This window comes from Lepus europaeus, chromosome X (genome assembly GCF_033115175.1).
Source record: "Lepus europaeus isolate LE1 chromosome X, mLepTim1.pri, whole genome shotgun sequence".
NCBI classification, from domain to species: Eukaryota; Metazoa; Chordata; class Mammalia; order Lagomorpha; family Leporidae; genus Lepus; species Lepus europaeus.
In genome coordinates, this window is record NC_084850.1 from 3,558,831 (window position 1) to 3,572,153 (window position 13,323).

At 47.4% G+C, this 13,323-nt stretch overlaps 1 protein-coding gene across 2 annotated transcripts in view; it reads right to left on the minus strand.

Annotated features, from left to right (window-relative positions):
• MTMR1 (myotubularin related protein 1) overlaps positions 1-9,454 on the minus strand; it is a 75,800-nt gene extending 66,346 nt beyond the window's left edge. For both annotated transcript variants that reach the window (XM_062183709.1, XM_062183708.1), the window contains exons 1-2: positions 9,160-9,454; positions 1,149-1,254 (exon numbers count right to left, since the gene is read on the minus strand). In XM_062183709.1, the coding sequence (XP_062039693.1) occupies positions 1,149-1,254; positions 9,160-9,308 (255 nt within the window). In that variant the 5' untranslated portion in view covers positions 9,309-9,454. The remainder of the gene's footprint in view (positions 1-1,148; positions 1,255-9,159) is intronic.
• Between the last annotated feature and the right edge of the window lie 3,869 nt (positions 9,455-13,323).

Here is a 13,323-nt window from a genome sequence, read left to right on the forward strand (position 1 = left end):
AGAGTGTCAAATTGTTAAGTCAACAACAGGAGTCACTGTGTACTTACATCTCATGTGGGATCTGTCCTTAATGTGTTGTCCAATGTGAAGTAATGCTATATATAACTAGTACTGAAACAGTATTTTTACACTTTGTGTTTCTGTGTGGGTGCAAACTGATGAAATCTTTACTTAGTATACGCTGAATCTATCTTCTGTATATAAAGATAATTGAAAATGAATCTTGATGTGAATGGAATGGGAGAGGGAGCGGGAGATGGGAGGGGTGCGAGTGGGAGAGAAATTATGGGGGGGGGGGAGCCACTGTAATCCATAAACTGTACTTTGGAAATTTATATTTACTAAATAAAAACAAATAAATAAAAAAAACCAATCATCTCTTACTAGCAGGCAGAAATGACTATAGTAAACTAAAACCTCAATTCAACTGAACACTACTGAAATGTAAAGGTGGTTTCATTGTACTGCACTGTTAGTAGCTTATCACCATTAAAACAAAATTAGGCTTTGGCTTTACCAAAGATGAAATAAACAATTTTTGGTTTGTTAATTGAGTCAGTAAGTATTTACTGAGCACCTATATGCTCCAGAATACTGGAAAACCAGAATCTGTTGGCAAGCTTATCAGACTTTAGAATCAGCAGGTAATCCCACTTTAAAAAAAAAAGACATTTTTTACTTAAGTACTAAAAAGTGAGTCTGTCCATATAGTACTCTTTAGAGACTTTGCAAGGGTATTTTTGCATTGTAGTATCATATGTTAACACTAAATACTCACAGGTAATTCCTACATCAAAACAGAATTATAAGCATGGGAAATAGTGTGCATCAAGACATTTTTTTGAAATTCAGAATAGTAACAAAGAAGATATAAAGCATTTATTATAACATGGAACCTAATTTTTCAAAGAATGACCATAATCTGAAGACAGCTGTTCCTCTCAGTTAAAAAACTTTGACCATATAGACTATATATGAGTAAAAGTCCTCCTCTAAATTGCAGCTTTAATAGCAGACAGCCTTTCATCTTTATTCCTAAGCAAATGAAGTTGAGCATCACGAGGCCAAAGGCTTATTTGAATTAAAACTGCAAAGCTTCTTGGCTACTCAGAATACTGATAATGAATTAAACACTTAAAGTTGCTTACCTTGTAATCTCTGGATACATTTTCTGATGTCACTGAACCTGAAATCTGACTAGAAATTGTAGCAGCTATAAGCTGTTTGCACCATTCAACATGTGATCCTGTAGGACTAAAAGAAACAGCATGATTAAAAAGTTTTAAAACACAGGCTCTTAGTGACAAAAACGAGCACTTAATAGGGATACATGCACACTTCTTTTTTTCAGATGAACATTGAACTATTTGGTTACCTTTACATTTAATAAAAGAACTGAAATACCAACTGACAACCAGGAAGTAAGGTTAGATTCCAGGTGAATTTTCTTTTTTTTAAAGATTTATTTATTTATTTGAAAGTCAGAGTTACTCAGAGAGAGAAGGAAAGGCAGAGAGAGAGAGAGGTTGTCTGTCCACTGGTTCACTCTACAAGTGTTTGCAAGAGTTGGAGCTGGGACAATCTGAAACCAGAAGCCAGGAGCTTATTTTGGGTCGCCCACACAGCTGCAGGGGCCCAAGTATTTGGGCCATCTTGTACTGCTTTCCCAGGCCATAGCAGAGAGCTGGATTGGAAGTGGAGCAGCCGTGACTAGAACCAGAACCCATATGGGATGCCAGTGCTGCAGGCGGCAGCTTTATCCTGAGGGGAGAGGGGAGAGGGGAGAGAATGAATATGAGTACCTCCCTTCTGCTGATCCATTCCTCAAATGCCTGCAACAGCTGAGGCTGGGCCAGGCCAAAGGAAGGAGCAGGAAACTCAATCCTTATCTCCTATGTGGGAGGCAGGGATCCAGTTACTTGATCTGTCACCTGTTTCCTCCAAGGATTGGAAATGGAGTTGCCAGAACTGGAACCAGGCACTCTGATATGGGACACAGGTGAACCAAATAGTGGCTTAACAACTGCACCACCAGCTTCCATGTTAATTTTAAGTGAGTCAAACCAATTTTTTTTCAAAAGAATTTTAAGATTCTAGGTGTAACATAGTATAGCATGCTCTTCTCTATCATTTAATAGGGCTTATTTCATTACAATTATAAGGAAGAAATACTTATAATGTATACCGAAAATTAATTCTAAAGTGAAATACGTACTATACTACATATGCTTTACAAATAATCAATTTCACGATGGCAACTAAGTATAGAGAACAATGTAGTTGTGAGCACACCAAAGTGGCTCTTAATGGAGAAAAGACGTGATTTTCTAAGGCAGACTAGAAAAATGATGTTCTGTGTATATTAATGATGCTACTTTACATTTCTGCAGGTGCTTCGGCAATTTATGAAAGGTTCTTCTGCTTGTAATCAGAGCCTCACAAATATGGTGTGACAAGGAGGTTGAAAAGGGACTGGCCAGTTACCTTGCTTTTCAGATCAGAGGTGTAGAGATGACATGGACTGTTAGAAAGTGGTTGTCTATCCAGGACATGGCACAACTAATGGTGACCAACCCACTGAGCTGAAGCCAGCACTGCAGATGCCAGACACTGCCTTATACAAAAACATGACAATGCAAAGGCGATATAGCATCTTCCCCCATAGCAGTGCTCTAATGTGTTCCAAGCATTTCTACACAAGTAGCCTTACTAGCCTCACAGTGACCCATTTTACAGATGAGAAAACTGAGGCTCCAGTTTTGTCCAAGGCCATATAACTGTTAAGTGGCTGGACTGTGATCACCTTATAAACAAACTAGACAGTAAGAGAATTAAAATTGCCCCCCCAAAAGCCGGGCTGTCTCATGATTTGTCAAAACACTTAAGAAGTCAAGCAAGAGGGCAAAAGATGTTTATGAAAGTTTACCTTGCAAGTAGCTTTCACTGTAAAGAATGTTTCAGATCCTTAAAATCTCAGATGACTGACTAAATCAACTCTTACGTATCTGAAGGCTACAAACACCTAGACTTCCCAGACAATATGTAAAATAACCTAAAGTGAAATAAGGAAACTGATGGTCTGTACTATCCATCTAAATTGCAACCTCTGATGAAGACACTCCAGTGGTTATCTGTGTATTTGAAAGTATGAGTGAAAACACTGGCAGAGTGGGCAGAGGATATTCCTCCCTTGGAGCCCCCTCCTGACTACAGCAACAGGAGGTTTCTGACTTAAATAATTCTTGCTTTGCTCACTGTCCTGTCCATGTGGAAATTCTTCTATATGAAACACAGACCAAGATCGCCTTCATCCTTCCAGTAACAAAAGTCATTTACTTTCTACTTGTCCTGTTCATTCTAACTTTTAAATTCTTTCCTATGTCCTAGCATTTTGACTTAGCAAGTTAAGCCACTGCCTGCAGGGCCACCATCCCATATGGACACCGGTTCCAGTGCTAGCTGCTCCACTCCTGATCCACCTCCCTGCTAATGTGCCTGAGAAAGCAGTGGAGGATAGTCCAAGTGCTTGGGCCCCTGCACACATGGGAGACCTGAATGAAGCTCCTGTCCCCTGACTTCGGTCTGGTCCAGCCCTGGCTGTTGCGGCCATTTGGGGAGTGAACCAGCAGATGAAAGATCTCTCGATCTCTCTCTCTCTCTTTCCCTCCCTCCCTCTCACTGTATCTGCATTTCAAATAAAGTAAATCTTTACAATTTTTTTTAAAAAATAAATAAATGTCTTTCCTACCTTCAAAAGGGGGCGGGGGCAGAAGCTCCTATGATGCCAGAAATCCATTGATCACATTTCTAACCGTATCCTACCTTTCTTGTCATAATGGTTTTTTTTGTGTTTGTACTCATTCTAACTGTAAATATAGGAAGAAAATCTTTAGAAACCCAACTGGTGACCATGAGTGACCTGCATTATCTTCCTCCTTCTGATAGGGACACTTCTTTTTACTTTGAGGAACTGCCCAACCCAACTTTATATAATTCAGTGGCAAGAGGACAGAAGAGGGCTGGCCCCTTCCTTTTCCCTCCCCTACTTAAGGTGAGTCACCCAGGCCTGGCCAATCCCAGGCTCCTCTTGGACCTGGAGCTGTATGGATCTGCCCCGGAACTGCTGGAGGCCATGCCCCACCACACCACTCCAAACCCCAACTCCCCATCCACCATGAGGAAATCTCTGAGCCAGAAAGCCCAACAAGAAAACCAAGTTATGAGGAGTCTCTACAACACTATTCACAACTCTGGATCTCATTATACTCATGACTGCCACTCCTTATCTGGAGCAATTATGTAAGCCAAGTTAACTCATTTTGGCTTAAGCTAGATTGAGTTGTGGTTTTTGTCACCTGCAACTAGAAGTGTCCTGGCCAATGTGATTACAAACAATGGGATATAGTGGGCTTGCAGGCAGGAGGCCTGGACTCCAGTCCTACTGCTGTCACCTGCTACCTCCATGACCTTGAGCAAGCCACATGCTCTCAGGGACTGCAGCCCCATCATCATTAAGAGAAGCACAACATTCAGAAGAGAACTGAGGGCCCACAGGTAGGTCTGCAGAGCCAGGTTCCACTGAGGGGCCTTTCTTCAAAGACAACTGTGAACAGAACTTGTCCAGAGCACAGAACTGAGAAGGGAGGCCAGGTCTCCTCTTCCCTCTGTCTCCTTTTTAGTCCCTGCAGACACACTCCACACTCTGGCATCAAACAGCAGTCGTAGGCTGGAGGCTCCCAGCTCTGTTTCTCCAACGGGACCCTTTCTGATCTCAAGGCTGGCACTCCTGCAGACAAGACTCTCTACTAGTCTGGTCCCCAGAACCTGCCAAGTCACCCTGTCTAAATTGGCACGGGCCATTCAGCCCCCCAAAATACTGCCTCCTGTGTTCTTAACTCAGCACAAGGCACAGCCAGTTACTCCGACACCTCAGCCAGAAAACCAGGGTTCACCCTCTTATCCCCAGTGCTTCAGCCTCACAGCCAAATGCTCCCTAGGCTGTGTCACTCTTACCTGCTAAGCATCTTGAAAACCCACACCAGCACTCTTAACGTTCTTCTGTGCTCTCCTCCCATCTCATGAATTTAAGTCCTACCTACATGCAAATGACTCTCCAGTTCGGGTCTCTAGCCCAGATGTCACCCCCAAAGTCCATGCACATCTGCACCAAGTGCCTCTCCAGACAACTGCTGTGGGACATTTAATTGGCATCTCATAATTCATATGTCCAGAGCTGAGAGCCTATTTCCTAACCTGCTCCAGATGGTTCTCAGTCTAAGCAACACAATTTTCCCACAAGCTATACAACTTGATATCCTCTTTGATTCTTCACTCATATCCAATGACCAAGTTTCAGTGAACACTACTGGCTTCAGATCTGCTTTGGATTCGATCTCGAATCTGATCACTCCCCCTCTCCTCCATTCCATCACTCTGGGCTAGGCCACCATCCTCTCACCTGGCCTACTACAATAGCCTCCTACTGGACAATTTGCTCCAACTCCTTACCCTTTAAGTCTAATGTCCACACAGCACCCAGAGACCCCACTGAAATATATAGCAGATTATGTCACCCCTCTGAACCAAAGTCCCCAATGGTTTACCATGGCAACCAAGGCTCTCCACCAGCTGCCCTGTGACCTTATCCTTTTTCCATAATTCCCTACTTGCTTGTGGCACCTAGAATCCTTGCTGATACTTGCAGTTTTGTACACTATCCCACTCCAAAGCCTTTGCATAGGATGCTACTACCCAAACCATGTTGATGGCTGGACCCTTCACTTCTTTGGGGGCATTGCTCAAATATCACCTTCCTCAGGCTTTTCCTGATCATCCTATTCAAAATTCCAACCAAAGTACATATCCCCAACATTTCTTATCCCCCCCCAACTTAGAATCCTTTTCCTTAACACTTACCATCATCTAACAGAAAACCTATTTTACCTTTTTTTGGCTTTCTCTCACCAAACATATACTTCATAAGGGCAGGGATTTGTGTTTATTCCCTGCTGTATCCTCAGGCCCAATACAATGCCTGACACAGAGTAGGGACTCATATTTGCAGAATAACTGCATGATCAAGCACTTTCAAAACCTACCAATTAGACTCTCCACCTCCAGTCCATCTGCCACACTATGCAGAGCAATCATTCTGGAAGTCATATGAGATCCCATAGTTTCCCTGGCTGAAAGCCTTTTCTAGTCCCCACAGATAAAATGACCGTATAATTTCTCATCCAAACCAAGGCACAACTGAGTGTTGAAGGAAGAGGTTGTTAACAATTACACTGACCAGGAGTGAGCATTTAGCCCAACAGTTAAGATGCCTGTGTTCCACACTGGCATTACCTGGGTTTGCTGCCTCACTCTAAGGTGATTATAGCTTGCTGCCAATGAAGACCCTGAGAAGCAGCAAGGATGGCTCAAGTAATTCACTTCCTGCCCCCGTGGGAGACCTAGATTGCATTCTCGGCTCCTGGCTCCATCCCTGGCCCAGCATCGGCTGTTGCAGGCATTTGGGAAGTGGATGGGAAAACTCTCTGGCTAACTGCCTATCTCTTTCTCAAATAATTTGTTTAAAGATTTATTTAATTGAAAGGCAGAGTTACAGAGAAAGAGGGAGGAAGGGAGGGAGGGAGGGAGAAGAGAGATATTGAGATCTTCCATGTGGTGGTTCACTTCTCAAATGGCTGCAATGGCTGGGTCTGGGACAGGCCAAATCCAGGAGTCTGGAACTCTGCCTGGGTCTTTTTCTTTTTTTTTTTTTTAAGATTTTTTATTTATTTATTTGACAGGTAGAGTTACAGACAGTGAGAGGGAGAGACCGAGAGAAAGGTCTTCCTTCCGTTGGTTCACCTCCCAAATTGGTCGCTACGGCCAGGGCTATGCTGATCCGAAGCCAGGAGCCAGGTGCTTCCTCCTGGTCTCCCATGCAGGTGCAGGGCCCAAGCACCTGGGCCATCCTCCACTGCACTCCCGGGCCACAGCAGAGAGCTGGACTGGAAGAGACGCAACCGAGACTAGAACCCAGTGCCCATATGGTATTCCAGCGCCGAAGGCGGAGGATTAGCCAAGTGAGCCACGGCGCCGACCCCAACTGCTTGGGTCTTACACATGGGTGGCAGGGGGTTCATGTACTTGAGCCACCTTCCACAGCTTTCTGACATGCATTAGCAGGGAGCTGTATGTGAAATGGAACAGTGGGCACTTGAACAGGCACCCATATGGGATGCTGGTGTGGTAGGCGGTGGCTTAACCCACTGTGCCACAGCATAGGCCCCCCATCTCAAATTTTTTAAATGTTTAAAACATTTAAAATGTTTAAAATTTTAAAATGTTTTAGCTACACTGTTCCAACAGGTAAACCAGGAACATCTTCGCCAAAACAGGCCACATGGCCCATCTCACTCATGGCTAAAGTGTTTATTAAAACTGCAGAATTCCTTCTCCTAGTATATGGACTAATTGTAAGGTAAGGACCAAGAATCTGCATTTGCACTCCAATGCAGATGATGCAGGATCACACTCTAAGAAGCATCACCTGTTAACTGAAGAAGCGCACAATGCCTTAGGCAGGCTCTTTCCCCAGGTAACAGGCCTTCTCTCCTGCCAGTTCCTAACAATATGTCATTGCCTGCATGACCAAATGTTGCACTGCAAGTGGTCCAAAAGCTCCCCTTCACCTCATCCCCTGGCTAATTTCTTTTCATTCTTCACCATTTAGTTCAAATGTCAGTTTCCTCAGAAGAACCTCACTTACTGCCTGTACTATGCAGCCTCCCACCACCACCAGATAAAGCAAGCACCCAACCTCTGGGTACCCACAGGGCAGTGGATCCCTATCGAGGTTGTGGAACTTCTGAAAAATACCCTGAACTCCCCAAGTCAGAAGCCTTCAGACCGGTGCCTGGACATCTGCAATCCTTAACATCGCTGAAGGAAACCAGAATATGAGTCGTATTTGGAGGTGCCGTATTCTAATTGCCTCCAGCTCCTTCAATGCTTCGCATGTGTCCCTCATCTTGTGTACTTCTGTGTTCACCTCGAGCCTAGCGCTTCACACGATTTCAACTGCTAGTTGGCTTGTATTCTCAAACAGATGCTAAGCCAATGAACAAAACCATCTTGAATTCTGAGTCACCAAACGCTCCTCACTACCGCAGATGCGCAGACAGTCCAACGTGTTGTCTTAGCTGTGATTATTTTCAGTGAAGCTGATCGCTTGAGTGATTAATCTGTTAAAATGCATGGTAATGACACTGAGGTAGAGACGAGACGAGAGAGTTTCTTGTTGGTCCTGTGCTTTTGGAAACTCCCAGGCAGGAATGAACATCTGCAACTGCCCGAGCTACATTCCAACAGTGCCTGTGGTCTAAGTGTGCTCTCCTGCCAGGGAAGGGGCCAAGAGGTGGGAAAGCTGGATGGAGCAGGTTACGGGCTGAACCATGCCTTGTCTCTGAGGATGGGTGACCCTTCCCAGTTGGACATGGACGGATTTTGCATCCTACTTCTCTCGTTTCGCACAAGCCTTAAGCTTCTCTGTTCGTGGAAGCAACAATCCGGTTCTTTGGAAGTATGAAGAACTGAAAGTAAACCATTCTGTGCCCTGGTCTCCCAAGCAGTTTGGAAGTTTGCCATGCCAGTTTTTCAAATCAGGGTCCCGACCCCAATCCCCACTCCCGACTGAAGCATCCAAAGACCCTAAGCAGCAGCAGCGCAATTTGGGTTTTTAAACCGCACGCGACAGGGGGACCTAGAAGCACCAGAACCCGACTGAAACTTGCGCTCAAAAAATTCACGGTCAGGGCGAGGGCAGCCAAAGAGGTCCTCAAGCAGCATAGGAGGTGGTGCGGGAAGTGATCTGAGGGCTCCGAAGCCCCACCGGGAGTTCGGCGAGCTCGGCCCCCGAGGCGGAAGTGAGCCAGGTGCGCGGCTCAGGGCGGATCAGAAGGCGACAGCCTTGGGATGGGGAGTGGGAAGGTGGGAGTGCTCCGGAAGGTGAAGAGGGGGTAGGAGAAGGGTCGCTCAGCCCAGCTCCCGCCTCCGCCCCGCCCCTGCCCGCCCAGCCCCGCTCGCAGCGCTGGGAAGGGGCGGCCGGGCCTCGCGCGGGGCCCTCGGCGTCAGGACGCAGGAGGCCGTGAACGCCCAGGTTCCGCTTACCTGTCCAGGGTCTCCACGCTGGGCTGCCGTGAGCCGGCAGTGGCGCCCCCCGCTACCCGAGGGGGCCTCCTGCCGCCCACCGGGCCCGGGCCCGGGCCCCCGCCGCCCTCGCAGCCCGCCGCGGCCGCGGCCGCCGCCGGCCTGTCCATGGCGCGCCGGGCCGCGGCCGAGCCCCCTCTGCTGCCCGGGGAAGCCGCAGTCGGGAGGGGAGCGGCGGCCGGGAAGGTTCTGCCACGCGGCTCCCTCCACAGCGCCCGGCCGCCTACCCACCCGCTTCAGGCGGCCGCCGCCATTAACTGTCACCTGGCGGCCCCGCGTTACCCACAAGGCCCCGCGCGCGGGGGTCGGAAGGGGGTGCGCGGAGGCGGGTAGGGAGGCGCGTGGCGCGGCGCCTGCTTCCCCACCTCCCTCCCAGGCTCCACCTGGCGCCCGCCCCCGGGAGGCCGAGACGTGGGGGCTAGGACATGCTGCTTGAGCGACCTGGGCAACGAATGGTGCATGAAGTACTTTTTGCTGTGTAAGTCAAATCAGGTTGGCTATAACGATATGGGATGTAAAAAAAGGGGCGGGGGGATTCCAGGATTAATTTTTTTTTTCTCTTCAATTTTACCTCCAGAAAAGTTTTTGGATGGGGACAGCGCAGGTTTCTTTGCCGCCCTTGGTCTTGAAGCAGGAGCCATTTCATACATTTTTAGCAGTTCCTGCCCCACTCCATTTTTCCCTTCACTAACCCCTCACACCCCCTCACACCTCCCCCCCCCCCCCCCACACACACAAAAACCCAACTCCGTGCCATCTGTAGGGCGACCAAGTGTCTGATGCCGCCTTCGGAACTTCCGTCCTTGGTTTGTGTTAAAAGTAACATTTACTTTCTGTTGATTAAAAATCACCACTGTGAAAACCAAGCCAATAGCTGATGAATAAGACATTGAGGACATTTGTTTCTTGGGATGATTTATTTCCCTTCTCATTTTGCGTACGTTCAAATATCCAACAGATCAGCTGCTCCCAGCTCACTCCCAATTTTCTCGGTAATGGGTGTGGGGATCATGACTAAGCCCCTTAGCCTGTGATTGCTCTGGCTGTGGACAAGAGACCTATGACCCAGACTTGCCTAAGGGCACCTAAAGGTCACTTCGTGATAATAGGCAGAAGGACAGACCAATCCCACTTAATACCTTCACACTGAGCATTGAGGTTGTGATGCCCAGACCCTTGGAAGACACCCAAGAGGGCACAATCCTAGCGTGAAAGGATGACAGAGTTAGGAGGATTGGGAGGAAGGGACAGTCTCCAGACTCACTAGCAAACCAACCCCTGCAGGCTTCTGGTTTTCCAAAATTATTAAATAGTTAACCCACTGTTATGGACTGAATGTGTGTGTGTCCTTCCTCCCCCACCCCCTTCATATATTGAAGTTCTAATTCCCAATGTGTTGGTATGTGGAGATGGGGCATTTGGGAAATAATTAGCCATGAGGCCAGGGCCCTGGACTGATTGGAGTTAGTGCACTTAAAAGATGAGACCCCATGGCCGGCGCCGCGGCTCACTAGGCTAATCCTCCGCCTTGCGGCGCCGGCATACCGGGTTCTAGTCCCGGTCAGGGCACCGATGCTGTCCCGGTTGCCCTGATCCTGTCCCGGTTGCCCCTCTTCCAGGCCAGCTCTCTGCTGTGGCCAGGGAGTGCAGTGGAGGATGGCCCAAGTCCTTGGGCCCTGCACCCCATGGGAGACCAGGAGAAGCACCTGGCTCCTGCCATCGGATCAGCGCGGTGCGCCGGCAGCAGCGCGCCTACCACGGCGGCCATTGGAGGGTGAACCAATGGCAAAAGGAAGACCTTTCTCTCTCTCTCTCTCTCTCTCTCTCTCTCTCTCTCTCTCTCACTGTCCACTCTGCCTGTCAAAAATAAAAAAAAAAGAAGATGAGACCCCAGAGAATTTGATCTTGCTGCCAAGAAAGGCCATGTGAGCTCACATTAAGAAGGTGACCGTTTGCCCTGACCAGAAACCAATCCCTGATAGAACTTTGATCTTAAAACTTTTTAGCTCCTGAGCTGTGAGAAAATACATTTCTGTTGTTTTAAGCCACCCAGTGTGTACCATATTGATGCTGAGACACCCGGTTTTATCGGATGTTTTGTTACAAGTAGCTGCAAGCTTCCTAGCTGCCCTGAGATTTATCAGAAAGAAAACACTGCAATTTTAAACATATTTCAAGTATCATATTCTTCAAGTAGGGTGGTGCCAAACGGGAATTCACTGTAACACTATCATACTTTTAGTAGTTACACTCAGGACTTGAGAGAGATGAATCTGACATATCCCTGACTAAGATATTGACAGTTGGGGCCGTAGTGTAGTGGGTAAAGCCACCACCTGCAGTGCCAGCATCCCATGTGGGCACCAGTTCGAGACCTGGCTGATCCACTTCCAAGCCAGCTCTCTGCTATAGCCTGGGAAAGCAGTACAAGATGGCCCAACTCCTTGGGTCCCTGCACCCGCATGGGAGACCCAGAAGAAGCTCCTGATTCCTGGCTTCGGATCAGCATAGCTACGGCTGTTGTGGCCAATTGGGGAGTGAACCAATGGATGAAAGACTAATCCCCACCCCCAACCCGCCTCTCCTCTCTGTGTAACTCTGACTTTCAAATAAATAAATAAATCTTTAAAAAAAGATTTTGAGAGCCAAGTGAAGGAAAAAGACAAACTAGGGACAGGTGTTGTAGTGCAGTGAGTTAAGCCACCATTTGGGACACCTGTATCCCATGTGGGAGTGCTAGTTGAAATCTCAGCTCCTCCTCTTCTCACCTAGCTTCCTGTTAATGTGCCTGGGATGACAACAGGTGATGGCCCAAGTACTTGGGCCCCCTGACATCCACATGGAAGACCAGGGTGGTGTTCCTGACTGGTAGCTTCAACATGGTTACCCAACCAGTAGATGGAAGATTCTCTCAGTCTCTCTCTCTCTCCCTCTCTCTCTCTCTGTCACCTTCTCTCTCACTGTCACTCTGCCTTTCAACTGAATATTTTTTAAAAAGAAAGACACATTGACAATGACATCAGCAGTTAATAGGTATAATCTCATGGGCTGTGGAAACAAGTATCCCAATCAGTGGGAAAAAAAGCCTTCCTAGAAAAGGTGACAAGAAGATGAATCTAAAAGAATGACTAAGTCCTTGATCCAGTGAGAGTCGTCATTACAGGCAGAAGGAACAGTTATGGACAAAGTGTGGAGGATGTTAAATGGCTTATTATGTGCAAGGGACCCTCAAGCCATGTACTGTTGCTAAGCATGAAGTTAGAAAAGACAAGTGCGAGGGTCATCTGGAGGCTCCGGAATGCTAGGCTAAGAAGTCTGGCCTTTGGTCCGTAGCTCGGCGACCCTCAGATGTAAGTGCGCAGGGATCTCCTCCAACCTGCGTTTTCAGCAGATACTCCAGATGTGTCTGATACTTGGAGACATACTACTCTATAATCCTCCTGTGGTACGTTGTGCTTTCAAAGACAGCTGTGATAACCGTCCTCATCCCACATGCTTTTTTGCAAGGTGAACTTGCTACTCACACATCAAGAGGTAGAGTCTGTCTCTCTCCCCTTGAATGTGGATTGGCCTTCTAGCCTCTTTGACCAATACAATGTAACAGAGCTGTGTAATTTCCAGATGTAGTCATGATGGGATTTACAACTTCTACTTTGGCTTCTGGGAGTCCTCTTTCTTGGAGCTCAGCTACCATGCTATGCGGAAGTCCAAGCAACCACATGGAGAGGCCCATGTGGAAGGGAACCCAACTACCTGCCAATAACCCCAGCCGAGTTCCCCAGCCAGCATGGCCCATCATGGCCAGTCATGTAAGGCCATTGTGGGCCTTCCAGCCATCCCAGGAGCCAGTCAACACTGTGTGAAGCTGGAGAAATCCTTCAGTAGACCTATTTTATTTTTAAAAAATATTAAATTGTGGTTGTAAGCCACTAGTATTTTTTTTCTTTTGTGCAGTAATAGAGTACCCAAGCATTGCTCTTGATGTCTGGCCCAGAGAAGTAATTCTCCACCCACTGAGATTCCCTTCCCTACTCAGCTGGAAATCCATGCACGAATCATAGCCACCCTCTTAGGACGGTGCGTCGCAGTATTAGATCAGAAGCTGCTATGGGCCTGAGATTTTAC